Source organism: Dicentrarchus labrax, unplaced genomic scaffold (assembly GCF_905237075.1).
Source record: "Dicentrarchus labrax unplaced genomic scaffold, dlabrax2021, whole genome shotgun sequence".
Classification (NCBI taxonomy): Eukaryota; Metazoa; Chordata; class Actinopteri; family Moronidae; genus Dicentrarchus; species Dicentrarchus labrax.
The window spans coordinates 12,821-32,294 of record NW_026136715.1 but is presented as its reverse complement, the minus strand read 5'-3'; the positions used below and the strand labels follow the sequence as shown (position 1 = coordinate 32,294).

Genomic DNA, 19,474 nt, shown 5'->3' with positions numbered 1-19,474 from the left:
TGATGATGATGATGATGATGATGATGATGATTTTGTTGTGATGTTGTTGGAATAGATTTGTGTTTGCTTGGTGTTTGGGGGAAGAGGGCGTGTGTGTTTGTGTGTTTGTCTGTGTTTGTCTATGTGTGTATATGTGTGTGTTTGTGTGTGTAGGTGTATGTATATGTGTTTATTTGTATGTATGTGTATAGGTGTGTATATGTGTGTGTGTGTGTGTGTGTGTGTGTGTGTGTGTATGTGTGTGTGTGTGTGTGTGTGTGTGTGTATGTGTTTGTTTGTGTGTGTGTGTGTGTGTTTGTGTGTTTGTCTGTGTTTGTCTGTGTGTATATGTCTATATGTCTATATGTGTGTGTATATGTGTGTATATATATGTGTGTGTGTGTATGTGTTTCCATATGTGTTTATGTGTGTGTTTGTGTGTATAGGTGTATATATATGTGTGTGTGTATATGTGTATATATATGTGTGTGTGTGTATGTGTTTCCATATGTGTTTATGTGTGTGTTTGTGTGTATAGGTGTATATATATGTGTGTGTGTATATGTGTATATATGTGTGTGTGTGTGTGTGTGTGTGTGTATGTATATGTGTTTATATGTATGTGTGTGTATAAGTGTATATATATGTGTGTGTTTATGTGTGTGTTTGTGTATAGGTGTATATATCTATGTGTATGTGTATGTGTTTGTGTATGTGTGTGTATAGGTGTATATATATATGTGTGTGTTTATGTGTGGGTTTGTGTGTATAGGTGTATATATATATGTGTGTTTATGTGTGGGTTTGTGTGTATAGGTGTATATATATATGTGTATATGTGTATATGTGTTTGTGTGTATAGGTGTATATATATGTGTGTGTGTGTGTGTCTGTGTGTGTGTGTGTGTGTGTGTGTATGTGTATGTATATGTGTTTATGTGTATGTGTGTGTATAGGTGTATATGAACTTTTAATGTATTCATTAACTAGCTGTTAAAGATGTCAAACTAACACTAAGTTGTTTTTTTCTTTATTTTAGCTGAACATAAACACCCAGAGGCCTGTTCCCTGAAACAAACAGAGTCACAGGGAGCTCACCGTTGGAGAATTTCAAGGTTATGGTTGGTTCCATTTTCCTATTCTGGACTTTGACTGTATGTTTGAGTACGACAGCCTCGACTTCCAAAGAAGGTAAGCTTGTGGAATTATTGAGAAGTAAACTACAAGTTGAGATAATGTTATTACTGTCACTCATAACTCAGATCCCAAGATTTAAATGTTCTCTGTTGTCCAGGTCAGCCTCGTGTGGTCGGGTCTCTTCAGCCAGTCGTCACTCACATTGGCGATGACGTCATCTTGCCGTGCCGCCTGCAGCCTTCGTTAAACGTGGAGCGGCTGACGGTGGAGTGGTCGAGGCCCGACCTGAAGCCCGACCCCTCAGACTGGCTGACTCCGATTGTGCACCTTCACAGAGGCGGCCACGAAAACACGGACATGAAGCTCCGGTCGTACATCGGGAGGACGGAGCTCTCCAAGGACGGCCTGAAGAGCGGAGACATCTCGCTCAAGATCCTGAACGTGACGCTGGAGGACGGAGGGAGATACAGATGTTTCATCCCGAAGTTAAAGGGCCCAGTGAAGGAATCAGTTGTTACACTTGTTGTAGGTGAGTGCAGTTGTTTACATCAGGGGCCAAACTTTGGGTCTCGGAGGGTTGAAATGGTTTCTCTTTAATATTGTGTTTTAAATTATTATAAATCAGTTTTTTCAGAACCAATCTCTGTTCAAACGACGATAGAGACACAGCTGGATGCCAGACAAATCAAAAATCCAGATCCAAGGATCCCAAGTTAGTCACTTATTTATGTAAACCATGTACAACTCTAACGCTAACTTTGTGTTCTTTGTACATCAGTCACTGTAACTTTTCTCTCTGTTTGCTTTCTTCACATCAGTTGGTCGTTCCCATCTGGGCATTCTGATCGTTGTGGTTGTCTGCGTCTTACTGGTCCTGGGTGGTGGAGTCGGTGGATATTTACTTAAACACAAGAAACCACAGAAAGTGAGTGTAAATCCTTGTTGTGTAAATCATACCAGACTTTTTAAGGAGACAGCTGACTAATTATTAAACTTCTGTTCATTGTCTTCCAGCTTCTGGGGTATGAATTTTACCAAAACAAACCATCTCCAGTCTAGGTGCACGTTGGTGCTTGATGTTAAAGGAGGTGAGAATGTTTCCTGCTCTTGGATCTGTCTCATCAGTTCGGTGATTCAAACCAGCAGCAGGTCCAGCTGAAAAGGAATCACCTCAACCAGAGAACATTTCAAGGGCCTGTTTAATGATGGCGACTGAGAGTTTTGACTCTCTGAGGGAGGAGTTAAAGAGTTTGATGGTCACAGACAGGAATGACTTCTTGTGCCAGTCTGTGGTGCGTCTCTGTGGAATGAGTCTTGCACTGAAAGTCCGCCTGTGTTTGACCAGTTCATTGTTAGGGTGGGAGACATTGTCCAAGATGATATATAGCTTGCACAGCATCCTCCTCTCTGACACTGCTGTCAAAGAGTCCAGCTCGTCTAGCTCGCAGTGAGCAGGTGCCATCGTGTCAAATCTGTGAAACACACGAACACCTCGGCCAACACATAGTCATGAATTCTATTCTGGTATTCTGAAACTCTTCCTGCTTCTCAGGACAATTATGGATTACTTGGTCATTGTCCAAAAGATTGGAATGAAGCACCACATGTTGCCTTCAGATCAACCTCCGTAAATCAGGGGTCAGGTGCAGCAGCTGTTTCAGAGGTTGCACCTCACAAACTAGTTCCTCCAGAGATTAGTTGAGTGTTTAGTTCGAGAAACATTCAGAATACAAGCTGAGGTTGTCACATTCAGAGCTGAATTTTCTGTTTTTATAAAAACTAAATTTAACTTTAAGAACTCTACACTCCCTGAACATCAGCTGTGAAAGTGCCTTTGAGCAGGGCACCTAGCTCACACTTAATTTATATACTATATATATATTTATATGTTGTCATTGTTGACAGTGTTCTGTTTATTTAAAATTATTTTATATTTTGTTATGCTGTTTTGAGACATAAAGGTGAAATGTGAGTTAAAGTTAAACCTGTTCAGACTAATTTAAATCATAGTTAATGGTGTTAAAACTGAAGTTGTCTGGCACATTCAGAGATTAATTCCACTCCCTGAACATCAGCTTTGTAAGTGCCTTTGAGCAGGGCACCTCGCCCACGTAAAATATTCACCTCATGTGTTATGCTGTTCACGCTCTAAATAAAATCTGGGTTTCCCCAATAAAACGGAGGCATTTTTTTGTTCTTTGCAGCAGCAGTGAGACCTTCAGATCTTAGATCCTGAAGGAAGTTGACTTTACACTCTGTCACTCATTTTCTTTGAGTGAGCAGCCGGAGACACTACCTCACCATGGAACTTGAGAGTAACTAAAAACAACTGTAATGAATACAGTATTTATTATCTTATTTAAAACATATTAACATTTACATTTACATTAACATCTATTTATTTAAGAAAAAGTTTAAGTAAAAGTTAAAGTATTTACTTGCTTGTGTTAGATTCTGAATAAAAGTCTCCAAAGTGGTATTAAATGTTAGTATTTTAATGTTCTTTATACATCTGTTACATTCTGGAGGTTATGTATCTGCTGGTTGTCCAGTTGTGTGTCCCTCTACTGTTAAAACAGTGAAACTACAGTCTAAAGTCATTGTACATTGAGTCTGTGAAGGCTGTGAGGATGAATGAAGAGTACTCTATGGAAGCCCATTTCCACCAATGTAAGGAGGAAAATATTCTGTAAGTCTGATGGTATGAAGGTGTTCTGTCATTAACCAGAATATTTTAGAAGTTGAACCTCATGATGGCGCCAGAATTACCAAATTTGAAACCATTTCTGAACCAAAGGTTTTAGAGAGGTTTCAGTTTGGGCCAATGTGCTGGACAGACTGACATACACACTGCTAGCATGGGTAAAAACAGCTTTGGGACTCAATAATAGAGAAAATTACTAAAGATGGAGATTTTACATTTAAAACTTAAAACTATCATAAAGCTCCAATGAAAGACAATCCAAATGATCAACATCTGTGGACATGAATGAATCAAAAAAATTAGGACAGGACTGCAGTTTACAGATATTCAAGACAATAAACTTCCATTTCCAAGCACTCGTTTTCTTCTCATAAAAACATTCACATAAAATGTGGCAAGATTTCTCTCTAAAGGACCAGTGTGCAGGATTTGGTGGAGGTGAGAATGCAGATTGTACAAAACGACTTGACTCACACGTGTAGGAGAAACTACGGGGGCTGCAAAACGCACAAAAGTGTTTCAATCACTCGCCTCATCTGATACCAGAAAAGAAGGTAATGAGCTCTTTATGTGCAGATACGACAACATGTAAAGATGTACAATATACAGAATTGAATAATTATCCAGCCATAAACTCAAACAGTTGTGAAGGATTCAGTTTGATTCCCGATGTACTGCAGGAGAAGAGCTGGACTGGTGAAGCTGTTTTGGAGGCCTCTGTGCGGGCTGTAACACAATCAAGAAGCAGTAACAAAAAGTGGTCTCCCCCATATATTTACTTTGATCTGCGTTGTCAGAAACTGAATCACACTTTGTGTTTATTTCAGTCACTGTAACTTTTCTCTCTGTTTGCTTTCTTCACATCAGCTGGTCGTTCCCATCTGGGCGCTCTGATTGCTGTGGTTGTCTGGGTCTTACTGGTCCTGGGTGGTGGAGTCGGTGGATATTTACTTAAACACAAAAACAACAGGAAGTGAGTGTAAATCCTTGTTGTGTAAATCATACCAGACTTTTTAAGGAGACAGCTGACTAATTATTAAACTTCTGTTCATTGTCTTCCAGCTTCTGGAATATGACGATGCCCCAAACAAACCATCTCCAGTCTAGGTGCCTTGCTTAAGGGTGTGTTGGTAGTTGATTTTAATGTAGGTGGGAGCGTTTTTGTCAGTAATGTCAGTGTGATCACTCGTCGTCATTTGTGTGTGTTTTAAATCTCTTATGGTGCTCTGACACTGATTTATTATGACTTATCTTCATTGCAGTTCACTGTTACTGGTCATTTTAGAGCTGCACACGTTCACTCGTTTAATTCACCTCTGACGTTACATCATGTAACATCTGATTGGGATGGGAAGGCCTGCTTTGATCATCTTACATTGGGGCTTTTTGCTGACGCTGTCCCTGTGACCTGTGACCTCCTTTAGGTTTGTAGACAACTTCCCAGTGGCAATAGGAGCACTGTATCATTGCAGTGTAAAATTCCTTCACATGTGGGGCTTTCCATTCAGCAGCTGTTCAAAGTAGATATCCATAAAAACCTTTTTTCCTTCTTATTGTTTCCCTGTGTTGGGAGGGAATAACTGAGGTGAGGGATGGGAAGTTCGGCTCTTTTCAGAGAGCCCAATCAGAGTACGGTCCAGGAGCGCGGTACACTATAATAAATAGAACTGGCTGCAGTGTTTTCCAGTTTGGGTGAGAAAGACTAAGAACAAGGCTTTCAAATGAATTATAATTTAGTTTAGGTTTAGGGTCCATTAAAACGCTCGAATCATATATGGCTGCTACTCCACCTCCTCGGCCTGTGCCTCGAGGAATGTGAGTATTAATATGACTGGGGGGGGGACCTGATAGGCTAACATACTCCTCGTGGGACAACCAGGTCTCAGTAAGACAAAGTAAATCAATATCATAATCTGATATTAATTCATTCACTAAAACAGCTTTAGAGGACAGAGACCTGATATTTAACAGCCCACATTTCATTCTCTTATTTTGTGCTACTGAGGAGTTAGTTTTAATTTTTATTAGATTTTTATGTTTAATTCCTCTTGTTTTTATTTCTTTAAATAATTTAGGTGGTCGGGGGACAGACACAGTCTCTATGGGGTTTTGGGTGGGTGACTGTTCTAAGGAAAGCGCAGAGAAGTGTGTAAGACAGCAGCTCTGCTTCCTGGTCCTAACTCTGGACTGTCAGGTTTTAGAAATAAACTTTGCCATATTTCTAGATAAGAGAGCCGCTCCATCCAAAGTGGGATGGATGCCGTCTCTCCTAATCAGACCAGGTTTTCCCCAAAAAGGCTTCCAGTTATCAATGAAGCCCACATCGTTTTAAATAGGATTGGATGTCGCCCACTCTGGCCCCAGGTATACATTTAACTGCTGTCGCTGGCTTCACTAAATTCACCTTCCTGACTATGGAGCTGCCAATAATCAGAGTTGGTTTCTCAGTGGGTGATTCGCTGAGTGGGGAAAATGTATTGTTAACATGAACCTGTTGGTGGTGAACTGTAGGTTCGAGAGTCACTAAAAGAAGGAAGTAGCTTCGAGTGTTTAGGTAGAACTAGTCTGCTTTTCAATGTTAAGTGGGTAAATAACCCCTGTAATGAGTATAACTGTACGTTTTTAGCGTCCACAGGACAGAGCTACAGCAGCAGACACTGTACAGGAGCAGGAAGTAACCTAACATAAGGAAATGACTCAGTACGCCTACTGTTGTATGTCAGCACGTTCATGAAAGCAGAAGTACCGGCTCTTAGAGCACATGGCACATTATTCGACTCTACACATGTTTTTTGGGTTGCCAAAGTTTATATTTATGATTCACTTCAGGAACTCTGAGCTTGGTTTCACTTTTCTCTTCTGCACTTTGACGAGAGTCTGGACTTCTGATGACGGTAATGTTCATGTTTTTATGCAAACGCTTAACTTTAAATCGAGAGTCTACCTTGGCTTCCGGTAGGCTACTTTTCAACCCTGAGCGCGGGTGTGTGTGTGTCATTACATCTGATAATAAAGTAATGAGCTTACCACCACATCAAACCTCCACACATATTAAAACCAAACATCACAATATGATATATACGTATACAGCCAGCCAAAGCAGGGCACAGTACTCTGCAGAGTGCTGGCCTACTATATTCTGTAGGTTATCAGCAACGATAAGACAGAGAGAGGTCAGATAACAGCCTATTAACACACAAATGTATGAGCATTAAATAGAATACAATAGAATAAACTTTATTGTCCCAGAGGGGACATTTGTCTTGGGCACAGTGCTACAGTTTGTTGCTTCACAGAAACAAGCAATAAGTAAGTAAAGCTTTAGTTATATAGCACCTTTTTGACCCAGAGATCAAAAGTGCTTTACAAACAACAAATAAACATGAGGGCATAACCATACTCAATCAAACAAACATAGGGAAGATAAAACAAGAGGGAAGGATAAATTAAATGCATGGCCACACATTGCTACCTCGTGGCCACGAGATATAAGCTGCAAACCCAGAGAAGAAGACATGATGAAGGCCGCAAATCAGTCGCATTTGTGTGTTGTGTTGTGGTATGTTGTGTTGTGTTGTGTTGTGTTGTGTTGTGTTGTGTGTGTGTGTGTGTGTTGTGTTGTGTTGTGTTGTGTTGTGGTGTGGTGTGGTGTGTGTGTGTGTGTTGTGTTGTGTTGTGTTGTGTTGTGGTGTGGTGTGGTGTGGTGTGGTGTGTGTGTGTGTGTGTGTGTGTGTGTGTGTGTGTGTGTGTGTGTGTGTGTGTGTGTATGTGTAAAACAAGATGAGTCTCCGTACAAGTGACTGAAGTATGTCATTGTAATTCATTCCTATATTAAAATAAAATGAAATTAATTCAAACTTGTCCATGTTAACAATCAACAGTCTCTGCATGGAAATGACTGCAATAATTATCTTGTGGCCGCGCATTATTTTATTTTTATCCAATGTCATCAGGGGGGCTGAATCGTCTGTCCAAACATTAACAGTCTTATGTTTAGGTTTGCTTGACTTGAATACCGATTTATTCGAGGGAATTAAATGTATGGTATTGTGGTCTGAGTTCGAAAGACGGGGCTTTGACTTTGCAGAATTTGCATTCTTAATGTTGCCTTAGCATTTATCTAGGATCTTGTTATTTCGGCTGTTGTATCGTACATATTGTACACGTTACCCTGTGCTGCTGTTCAGATTTTACCTATGGGGCTCAATAAAGGAACATCTCATCCCATCTTATCTGAGTGCACAGAGTAAAACCAACACAGTAAATAGAACATGAAGCAGGGTATCGTGGTCTTTAAACAAACAATTTAAAGACAATGATTGATCAGGAAAATGACTGGCAGGTTAATCAATGATGGAAATAATTGTTAGTTTATTTGTTAGTTATGAACACAACTGCAGTAAAATACAGTTCAGTTTAGAATTATTGAGAAGTAAAATAATAGTTAATATTGTAGTAGTTACAGCAAATCAGATTAAAGACTTCACTCCATTTCCAGAAGATTAAAATTGTTCCTCCATTTCTCAGGTCGTCCTCAGGTGGTCGGTCCTCGTCAGCCAATCAGGGCTCCTCTGGGTGATGATGTCATCCTGCTGTGTCATGTGGAGCCTCCACTCAGTGTGGAGAACGTGACGGTGACTTGGTGGAAGCATGACCCTGAAGACCCAGAGAGCAAAAACAAGTATGTCCACCGTTACCATAACAACCAGGACGTAGAGGACATGAAGCTGTCAGCATACGTTGGGAGGACGACTCTGTTCACAGACGGACTGAAACACGGCAACGTTTCACTCAAGATCACCAACCTGAAGCTCTCTGACCAGGGAATATACACATGTTTCATCATAGAGTTAAAGACCCAACAGAGGGGAGCAACCATTAAACTTGATGTTGGTAAGTGTTTTTAGATTAAGTAATAAACAAATGACTTATTATTAAACTCAATTCAGTTCATATGTATGTATATATGTACACACACAGGGTTTATCAGCCTTTCACACTTATTAGTAGAAGGTTAATCCATACTGTCACCATTAGATCAGCGTCACTTTGCTCATACATTTGTGTGTTAATAGGCTGATATCTGACCTCTCTCTGTCTTATTGATGCTGATAACCTACAGAATATAGTAGGCCAGCACTCTGCAGAGTACCGTGCCCTGCGTTGGTCACATTGTGATGTTTGGTTTTAATGTGTGGTTTGATGTGGTCATGAGCTGATTATTTTAGTATCAGATGTGCTGACATGAAGCTCCTCACACTGTGAACAACCAAAAATGATTAATTTAATGAATTAATCATCATGTGAGAGTATATCCTCACAGAGCTGCAGACTGTAGACGTTTGCAAAGCTTTAAGTGTTATAATATTGTGTTTTAAATCATTATAAATCTGTTTTTTCAGAACCAAACTCTGTTCAAACGACGACAGATGACAGAGATCTACAAACTCCAGATCCAAACAATGAGACGAACGTTAGAGGTGAAGAATCTTCTGTGTTGTCAGAAACTGAATCACACTTTGTGTTTATTTCAGTCACTGTAACTTTTCTCTATGTTTGCTTTCTTCACATCAGCTGGTCGTTCCCATCCTGGCGCTCTGATCGTTGTGGTTGTCTGGGTCTTACTGGTCCTGGGTGGTGGAGTCGGTGGATATTTACTTAGGAAGTGAGTTTAAAGCCTTGTTGTGTAAATCATACCAGACTTTTTAAGGAGACAGCTGACTAATTATTAAACTTCTGTTCATTGTCTTCCAGCTTCTGGAGTATGACGATGCCCCAAACAAACCAGTCAAGGTGCCTTGCTCCAGGGTGTGTTGGTAGTTGATGTTAATGGAAGTGAGAGCGTTTCCCTCTCTTGGATCTGTCTCATCAGTTCAGGGACTCAAACCAGCAGCAGGTCCAGCTGCAAGTGAACCAGCTGGTTCAGCAGCAGTGAGACCTTCAGATCTTGGATCCTGGAGGAAGTCGACTTGCCTCTTGTGGACTTTTGTGATCAGCAGCAGCACTTTGGACTCTTTTCTATTAACAGGAAGACGTTGAACGTCATTTCAGCACTACTTTAAATCATAGGTCAAATTTTGCACAGACCTTCATGGTGAATACTGAGCAGAATCAGAATCAGAATCAGGTTTATTGCCAAGTAAGTTTTCAGATAAGGAGGAATTTGCCTTGGTACATTGGTGCATAGGAATCAAGATAAAAATGAAAATAAGATTTTAAAAAAATATAGACAATAAAAAGGAGCTGTACAAATGCAAACAGTGAGAGAATATGTACAAAATGGCCGGACACTTAAATAAATGAATAAAGAGCTGAATAGAAATGTGCATAACAATGGACTGACAGGTCTGCAAGTTAAAAGAGTTAAATATATAAAGACATTTGTAATGTGCAAGATAAAAAACATGAATGTAATGTATATATACAGGGTGGGTTTAAGAGCCGGTGTCAGTGGGGGTCCCGGGTCTTATTGATTAGATTCAACTTTATTGTCATTGCACAAGTAGAGGTACTAGGCAATGAAATGCAGTTAAGCATCTAACTAGAAGTACAAAGCAGTAAAGTAAATGGACAGGTACTTGTATAGCGCCTTTTGTAGTCTTCCGACCACTCAAAGCATTATTTAACATTATAGATACATATATGAATATACTAGCAGGATATTTACAGTATGAACAGCATTAACAGAATGAACAAAGTGAGGAATACACCAAGATATATACAACTGTTAAGATATTTACATTTTCATGTAAAACCATTTTTCTTTTATTTCATTTCAGCCTTCACTGGCTTTTTGATTTTTCTGTAATGCCATACTGACACTGGAAAATGTTATATGCCAAATTACAGTCATAACGTTGTTAATTCACTGTTTATTATTATGTGTGTGTCAGAGTTTTAGACCACAGTAAGTACATGCGACTTCTGTCTCCAGGAAGACAATAATAAACACACTTGACAGTACTGTCCATTTACTATTTAACAGTACTTATAAGTAAGCATTTGTTTGTGGAAAGCTACCTGGAGATTTTGTACTGTATTATTATTATTGTCGAATGTTACTGCTTTGATGTTGACTTGAACTGTGAAATATGAATTTTTATTACAGTGAAATAAAACCTATTTTCAGACATTCAGTGTTCATTGTGTCTGTCTGTCTCTCAGCCAACCTCTGTCTGATGTTGAGCTAAAGTCTCTTCTAATATAGTCTCACTGAAGCATTATCTATCAGTTTATACACTCCCCTCTGTTCTCAGTTGATATTACAGTAGATAGAAACCTTATATTGTCTGCCAGTAGAGTTTAGAATACAACAGTTGACTTATTACCATTATTATATATCAGGCTCTACATGGTGGAGCCCCTGAGCACATTTCTGAATGACTGCGACCGTATTGGATCTTAAAGTCTTGTAAATACCTCCAGAGGCGAAAGAGCTTCACTTTAAACCCTCTTGATCACAACAGCTGCAGTGGCTGCGGTGTAAAAGCTACAGATTATTTATGGTCTATGCTTTCTGGTGTGATATGTACGATTGGCTGTAACGTTTCACCAGAGATTATTATTATTACATCAGGGTCACAGAAGGTAAGAAAAAGAATTTCTGTTGAATATTAGATTTATTTTAGGAAAATCCTTTAATCCACAAACACAAATGTATTAAGACACAGCCCTTAATGTAAAGGTTTTAATGAAAGAATTAACTCTGTACTACAAATCACTGAAATCTATAGAAAATAACAATGATTATAACAGTTTTAGTTTTATTTCTGTCTTTTATTAAGGTTTAACATTGTTTACATTGTGTCATACTGTACTATAATTATACTTCTACCCGAGAATGCCCGAAGGTTACCTTTATTCAGCAAGGCACGTCATCAGAGTCCCTTTTTTTTGAACCAATGAGAATGAACCAGAGCTGGATGATGCGTTGATGAGAGAGATCTCCGGGGTTCATTCTGTGTCACTGGTTCATCCCACGCTGTTCTCAGTCTGTCAGCTCCCCGCGAACAGTTGGGCTCTGTCGGATCAGTTTTCCGGGTCTCTTCGGGGAGTTTGGACCTGGACTGTGTATTTGAGAATCTTACTGAGTTATTTATTTAAGTTAACGGTCGCGTTAAAGTTACTTTCTGTTTAGTGACTGCGCAGTCACATGGATTCAGAGACACACGGAACCGGCACAATGGATAGACGGTGAGACAAAACATGTTGTTATTATTATGATGTTGCTGGAATAGATTTGTGTTTGCTTGGTGTTTGGGGGAAGAGGAGTTGTGTGTGTGTGTGTGTGTGTGTGTGTGTGTGTGTGTGTGTGTGTGTGTGTGTGTGTGTGTGTGTGTGTGTGTGTGTGTGTGTGCGTGCGTGTGTGTGTGTGTGTGTGTGTGCGTGTGTGCACGGACGTAATGGGACACACACACACAAACAGACACTCGTCAAGCACTAGAGGGGTATTGCACAAAAGTAGGATAAAGAAATCCAGGATAATTGAGCAAGCGCAGCTTGACCTTGCCTGCTCGGCGCATCCTGGCTTAATTGGTTGCACGTTTGCGGAGCCAGGATGAAAAGGTGCGGCTATGTTAAGCCAGGTGTAGATAGTCGGGATAAGTGCGTGTTCACAGCATACTGAAATAGACCTCGTGATCGCTCACAGAATCACCGATGGGAACATGGATCAGAGTCACGCTTCATATTTGACGGCCACTGAACAACAGCTCCTGATGGAGTTCTATGAAGAGGTGGAAGATATAAGAAAAAAGGCAATACCAATGCCATAATTAAAGAAAGAGAGAAAGCCTGGCAGACAATAGCGGACCGGCTTAATGCTTAAGTAGTCCAAAACTGTACAATGAATAAACAGTGCTCCACTGGAACTGTCATCATTAGGCTCCAATTAAAGGACTAAAGGAGTTACTTTAAGTCCACTAATCAACTGTTGTACACTTTGCTTTAAATGTGGCAAGTAGAGGTGCATGTTACTCAGGAAATATAAAGTATGATTAAGTGCAAACAATTATTCACAATGTGTGTCATTTTATCTATTTAAATCTATTTTATCTTTCTATCCTTCATAAAGAAAAAACTTGTCTGGCCATAAAAGGACCTGGCAGCAAGTTAAAGTTAAATATAAGAACATTTTGCAGGCTGGAAAGTGACTATAAAGTAGATAACAGTGAACTAATGAGGTGAATAGATTAGGTGTCTGCTGACATGTTGAATGTCTGTATGATTGTAGCAGTTAAAAAAAGCCCATAGAACTGGCACAGGGGGCGGCCCACCAAGCCAGGATATGTGCTGCAAATGGTTCCTTTATTGAGGTTCTCTGCATCCCCAACAGAATAAAGGAAGCCTACATAAATATCTTAGTCCATCACCTGAGAATCGGTATCTCTCAATGAGATAGTCCTCTCCAACGGCCAATGGGTCTGACCTGTCCCAGAAGACTCTTTCATGACTAAATGCTCGTCTGAGGATTAGGGCTTCCTCATCCAGTACATCCTCCAAGAAAGGGCAAGCCATTATGAAGAGGGAACAGGTGTGAATTATATATATATATATATATATATATATATATATATATATAAATAATGGCATGCCGTTTAGGAAATGAAGCTTTGAATATATATATAATAAAATTCAAAACCTAGTTGTATCCTTTTCATCAAAGTGATAGCCTTCTGAATTAGCTGGTTTTACAAAATGGCATCAGTTGAAATATTACAATACTTTCTTAAACTGGAAAACTTTTTTGCTTTTTCTGTCAGGATTTAGCCTGAGGCCTGTTGTAGTCGGCCTGCCACCATTAAAAAGAACTTCTTCGTCAGGAGAACGGTATTGGGCACGGGTACTATGGGAAGGATTTTGGCCACTACAAGCACTTACCAATGAGTTAATAATGTCCTCATTGATCAGTATTGCTGCCACAAGGTTCCTGACTGACTCCTTCTCACTTCTACAAGATGACAGCAGTGCCTTGATGACGAGTCAAGTTTCATTCCATATATTGAAAGTTTCATTTTATATATTCAAAGTTTCATTTTATATATTCAAAGTTTCATTTTATATATTCAAAGTTTCATTCTATATATTCAAAGTTTCATTTTATATATTCAAAGTTTCATTTTATATATTCAAAGTTTCATTTTATATATTCAAAGTTTCATTCCATAAATTCAAAGTTTCATTTTATATATTCAAAGATTAATTTCCTAAACGGCATGCCATAATATATATACTATATTGCCCTTGTCACAGATTTCATTGAAAACACCTTTGCAACTTCATCAGCTGTGTTTTGTAATCTCAATTACTACAATAAAACACATATTTATGAAACCTCCGACAGGATTTTGACAAGCAGTCTTCATTAGCATAGCAATATAACACTTGTCCTGAGTAATAATACTTCCACTTGAATCAATATAAAAAGACTGTTGCAATTACAAACAGCCAACAGATTTAAATGAAATGAGAAATGACAATATATATGTAATATTTGAATGCAGGATAATTAAAATGATGCAACATACTTAGAAAGACCATGGGCATGCTGTAAAGCACATTAATTCCTCACAGGACTGACGGTGGAAATACAGGTGAATCACTAGGATTAATCTTAGCCTGGTCTGGAGCAGGCTAACTGCAGAGAATAAATCACCATAGTAACTTGGCCGGGATAAGTTTAACCTGCTTTCATGCAACCGACTTGAGGCTAAATTAAGCCAGGATAAACAAAATATCCCGGCTTAATCCCTTATCTTGGTTTTGTGCAATAGCCCTTAGGGCTCAGCGGAAAACGGCCGCTCAAGCTGAAGCCTGTTAGTTTAGACCCGCCCACAAGCTCCTCGATTGGCTCTGCTGTTTGTTTGTTTGTGATTGGCCGTCCCCGCTGTCACTCCATCTTGCTCGCACACCGGTCTGCTGCAGTTGCCCAGGTAACATCAGAGGTTTCATTCACATTCACGTTTGAATCGGTGTCCATGTGCGTATGTGTGTGTGTGTGTCCAGAATGTTTATTCTATATTTACATTTACATTCTTTACAACCAGTCAAACCAAAAAAGGGAACAGTAAACGTAAAAGTAGCAATAGAGAACTAAAAGAACAACTATTGTGTGTTGGGGGGCGCCGGTTATTTCAGTCGGTAGAGCTGGCGACCCGTATACGGAGCTGCTGCAGCGGTGCGGGTTCGAATCCGACCCGCTGCCCTTTGCTGCGTGTCCTGCCCCTCTCTCTCCACCCACCATCACTGTCTCCCTACAGCTGTCTCTATAAATAAAGCCATCAAAAGGCCAAAAAAATAAAAATTAAACAAAAAACTTGTGTCCGCCCCTCCCTCTGAAATCAAAATTTCGTCCTGGTATAGGTGTATATGAACTTTTAATGTATTCATTAACTAGCTGTTAAAGATGTCAAACTAACACTAAGTTGTTTTTTTCTTTATTATAGCTGAACATAAACACCCAGAGGCCTGTTCCATGAAACAAACAGAGTCACAGGGAGCTCGCCGTTGGAGAGTTTCAGGGTTATGGTTGGTTCCACTTTCCTATTCTGGACTTTGACTGTATGTTTGAGTGAGGGAGTCCAGACATCCAGTGAAGGTAAGATCATGTTTGTTGCTACTATTGCTTACACACACACACTAACACACACACACACACACTCTAACACACACACATTGAGCTGAAACAATATTAAAAATAATCAATATTTGTGTTTTTCTTTGTCTTATAATAAACTGAATATTTTCTGGGTTTTGGACTGTTGGTCAAACGAAACTACTACAACTATTTAAAGACTATTAGCATTTTTTAGCATTTTATAGACCCAGTGATTGATCAGGAAAATGACTGGCAGGTTAATCAATGATGGAAATAATTGTTAGTTTATTAGTTAGTTACGAGCACAACTGCAGTAAAATACAGTTCAGTTTAGAATTATTGAGAAGTAAAATAATAGTTAATATTGTAGTAGTTACAGCAAATCAGATTAAAGACTTCACTCCATTTCCAGAAGATTAAAATTGTTCCTCCATTTCTCAGATCGTCCTCAGGTGGTCGGTTCTCGTCAGCCAATCAGGGCTCCTCTGGGTGATGATGTCATCCTGCCGTGTCATGTGGAGCCTCCACTCAGTGTCAAGGAAATGACGGTGACTTGGTGGAAGTATGACCCTGGAAACCCAGAGAGCAAAAACAAGTATGTCCACCGTTACCATAACAACCAGGACGTAGAGGGACCTGAAGCTGTCAGCATACGTTGGGAGGACGACTCTGTTCACAGACGGACTGAAACACGGCAACGTTTCACTCAAGATCACCAACCTGAAGCTCTCTGACCAGGGAATATACACATGTTTCATCATAGAGTTAAAGACCCAACAGAGGGGAGCAACCATTAAACTTGATGTTGGTAAGTGTTTTTAGATTAAATAATAAACAAATGACTTATTATTAAACTCAATTCAGTTCATATGTATCTATATATGTACACACACAGGGTTTATCAGCCTTTCACACTTATTAGTAGAAGGTTAATCCATACTGTCACCATTAGATCAGCGTCACTTTGCTCATACATTTGTGTGTTAATAGGCTGATATCTGACCTCTCTCTGTCTTATTGTTGCTGATAACCTACAGAATATAGTAGGCCAGCACTCTGCAGAGTACTGTGCCCTGCGTTGGTCACATTGTGATGTTTGGTTTTAATGTGTGGTTTGATGTGGTCATGAGCTGATTGTTTTAGTATCAGATGTGCTGACATGAAGCTCCTCACACTGTGAACAACCAAAAATGATTAATTTAATGAATTAATCATCATGTGAGAGTATATCCTCACAGAGCTGCTGACTGTAGACGTCTGCAAAGCTTTAAGTGTTATAATATTGTGTTTTAAATCATTATAAATCTGTTTTTTCAGAACCAAACTCTGTTCAAACGACGACAGATGACAGAGATCTCCAAACTCCAGATCCAAACAATGAGACGAACGTTAGAGGTGAAGAATCTTCTGCGTGGTCAGAAACTGAATCACACTTTGTGTTTATTTCAGTCACTGTAACTTTTCTCTCTGTTTGCTTTCTTCACATCAGCTGGTCGTTCCCATCCTGGCGCTCTGATCGTTGTGGTTGTCTGCGTCTTACTGGTCCTGGGTGGTGGAGTCGGTGGATATTTACTTAAACACAAGAAACAACAGAAAGTGAGTGTAAATCCTTGTTGTGTAAATCATACCAGACTTTTTAAGGAGACAGCTGACTAATTATTAAACTTCTGTTCATTGTCTTCCAGGTTCTGAAGTATGACGATGCCCCAAACAAACCATCTCCAGTCTAGGTGCCTTGCTCACAGGCACATTGGTAGTTGATGTTAATGGAGGTGAGAGTGTTTCCTGCTCTTGGATCTGTCTCATCAGTTCAGGGATTCAAACCAGCAGCAGGTCCAGCTGCAAGTGAACCAGCTGGTTCAGCAGCAGTGAGACCTTCAGATCTTGGATCCTGGAGGAAGTCGACTTGCCTCTTGTGGACTTTCGTGATCAGCAGCAGCACTTTGGACTCTTTTCTATTAACAGAAAGACGTTGAACGTCATTTCAGCACTACTTTAAATCATAGGTCAAATTTTGCACAGACCTTCATGGTGAATACTGAGCAGAATCAGAATCAGAATCAGGTTTATTGCCAAGTAAGTTTTCAGATAAGGAGGAATTTGCCTTGGTACATTGGTGCATAGAAATCAAGATAAAAATGAAAATAAGATTTTAAAAAATATAGACAATAAAAAGAAGCTGTACAAATGCAAACAGTGAGAGAATATGTAAAAAATGGCCGGACACTTAAATAAATGAATAAAGAGCTGAATAGAAATGTGCATAACAATGGACTGACAGGTCTGCAAGTTAACAGAGTGAAATATATAAAGACATTTGTAATGTGCAATATAAAAAACAAGAATGTAATGTATATATACAGGGTGGGTTTAAGAGCCAGTGTCAGTGGGGGTCCCGGGTCTTATTGATTAGATTCAACTTTATTGTCATTGCACAAGTAGAGGTACTAGGCAATGAAATGCAGTTAAGCATCTTACTAGAAGTACAAAGCAGTAAAGTAAATGGACAGGTACTTGTATAGCGCCTTTTGTAGTCTTCCGACCACTCAAAGTATTATTTAACATTATAGATACATATATGAATATACTAGCAGGATATTTACAGTATGAACAGCATTAACAGAATGAACGGAGTGAGGTGAATACATTTTTTTTTATTTCATTTCAGCCTTTACTGGCTTTTTGATTTTAAATAATATTGATAATCATTATCATAATAAGCATAAAAATGCATTGTTTTATTTCATTTAAATTGCACATTTTATACAGAGGGTGTGGCTCAAAGTGAATAACAGTAAGAGACACTTTCAGAAGTATGTCAATGTCACTATTGCTAAAGTTCTTCTTGCAGCCTTTTATGGTGGCATCTCTCCAGTTGTTTGCCCTGTGCGAGTATTTGCACACAGCACACCAACAGCATCTGGAGTTGACTTTTCTTATTTTTTTCCTACACAGAAAGGGGAGAAAAATGTACGTGCAGTGTTATGGACATAGTAACTGAACATTTTGAATTAACCATAGACCGATTTGATATTGTACATGCAGGTATATGCAACTCATCAAGAATGAGTGAATCCTTATGTTAACCTGTTTGTACTTTTAGTATGTTGGATTTGTCATTTATGGCACTATTTCTTACTTTGTACTACAACTGCTGTCAATACACAATAAAATAAATTCTGTGTAGAAGAAATAGAAGTGATCTTGTGTATTTGTGACCATTTATACAAAAAGACAACGTGTGTATTCAATTAAAGAGTTCCTGCAATGAATAAGACCTTCATTACAACCATTCACATTCAGGTGTACAGGAAGCACAGGTTTTGACCCACAACCTCAGGTTCACTGTGTATTAAATCCATTAAGAGTTTATTTGTCAGGTGCTTTTAGGGAACACCTGTATTATTAGTTAAGTTGTATGTTTATATTGTGCTCAAATTTGACATTTTACTAAAAAGTAGACAGGTTTTTCCCCAGGGGACCAAAGGGGTTATTCTGGCCCAGTGACTGTGAGGGGTCACGAGATGCTGATGAGGGGAATATAGCTTTATTATTTACTGTTATTTCCATCAGCATTTATCTTCTGTTAATTCTATCAGCTCACATGAAGCAACAAAAGACCAATAGTTTGACGAGTCAGAGTCTGTGTATCAATACTTAAGACTCTGACACCTCTTTATATTGTGTTGGATAGTTTCACATCATAATATATACCCTGATTGTATGATTTTATATAAAATCTTACTGTTATTAAACCAATCAATGTCATCACCCATCAGTTCCAGTCCCAGGTTCATTTGGCCCCTAATGGCCCATCTATATGAAACTGATGTGCGATGGTCACATTCAAATCAGACGGGGGTGAAACTATGACCTCGTACCAGCAGTTTTATGTTCTTGGCAATGTAACTGGACCAGTAAGAGCTGGGTAACAGGGTAAAACTTCTGTCTCCAGGTGGTCAATAGACCTTTCTCATTTCTCAGTTTGTGCATCCTCGATTGCTTTCTGACACAGAGGAGAAGAGGAGGCGATAGGCATTTAACAAAATGAGATGTCC

At 39.2% G+C, this 19,474-nt stretch overlaps 1 protein-coding gene across 7 annotated transcripts in view; it reads left to right on the top strand.

The window, feature by feature from the left end:
• LOC127378158 (uncharacterized) overlaps positions 1–18,614 on the top strand; it is a 35,965-nt gene extending 17,351 nt beyond the window's left edge. For 3 of the 7 annotated variants that reach the window (XM_051426842.1, XM_051426841.1, XM_051426844.1), the window contains exons 4-6: positions 1,742–1,828; positions 1,935–2,041; positions 2,131–3,294. In XM_051426842.1, coding sequence (XP_051282802.1) covers positions 1,742–1,828; positions 1,935–2,041; positions 2,131–2,175 — 239 coding nt within the window. In that variant the 3' untranslated portion in view covers positions 2,176–3,294. Of the gene's footprint in view, positions 1–1,273; positions 1,646–1,741; positions 1,829–1,934; positions 2,042–2,130; positions 3,295–9,222; positions 9,301–9,394; positions 9,486–9,574; positions 9,710–16,733; positions 16,812–16,905; positions 17,013–17,101 lie in introns of those variants that run through there. The other 4 variants (XM_051426847.1, XM_051426846.1, XM_051426845.1 and 1 more) reach the window with 4 other exon arrangements.
• The last annotated feature ends 860 nt before the right edge of the window (positions 18,615–19,474 follow it).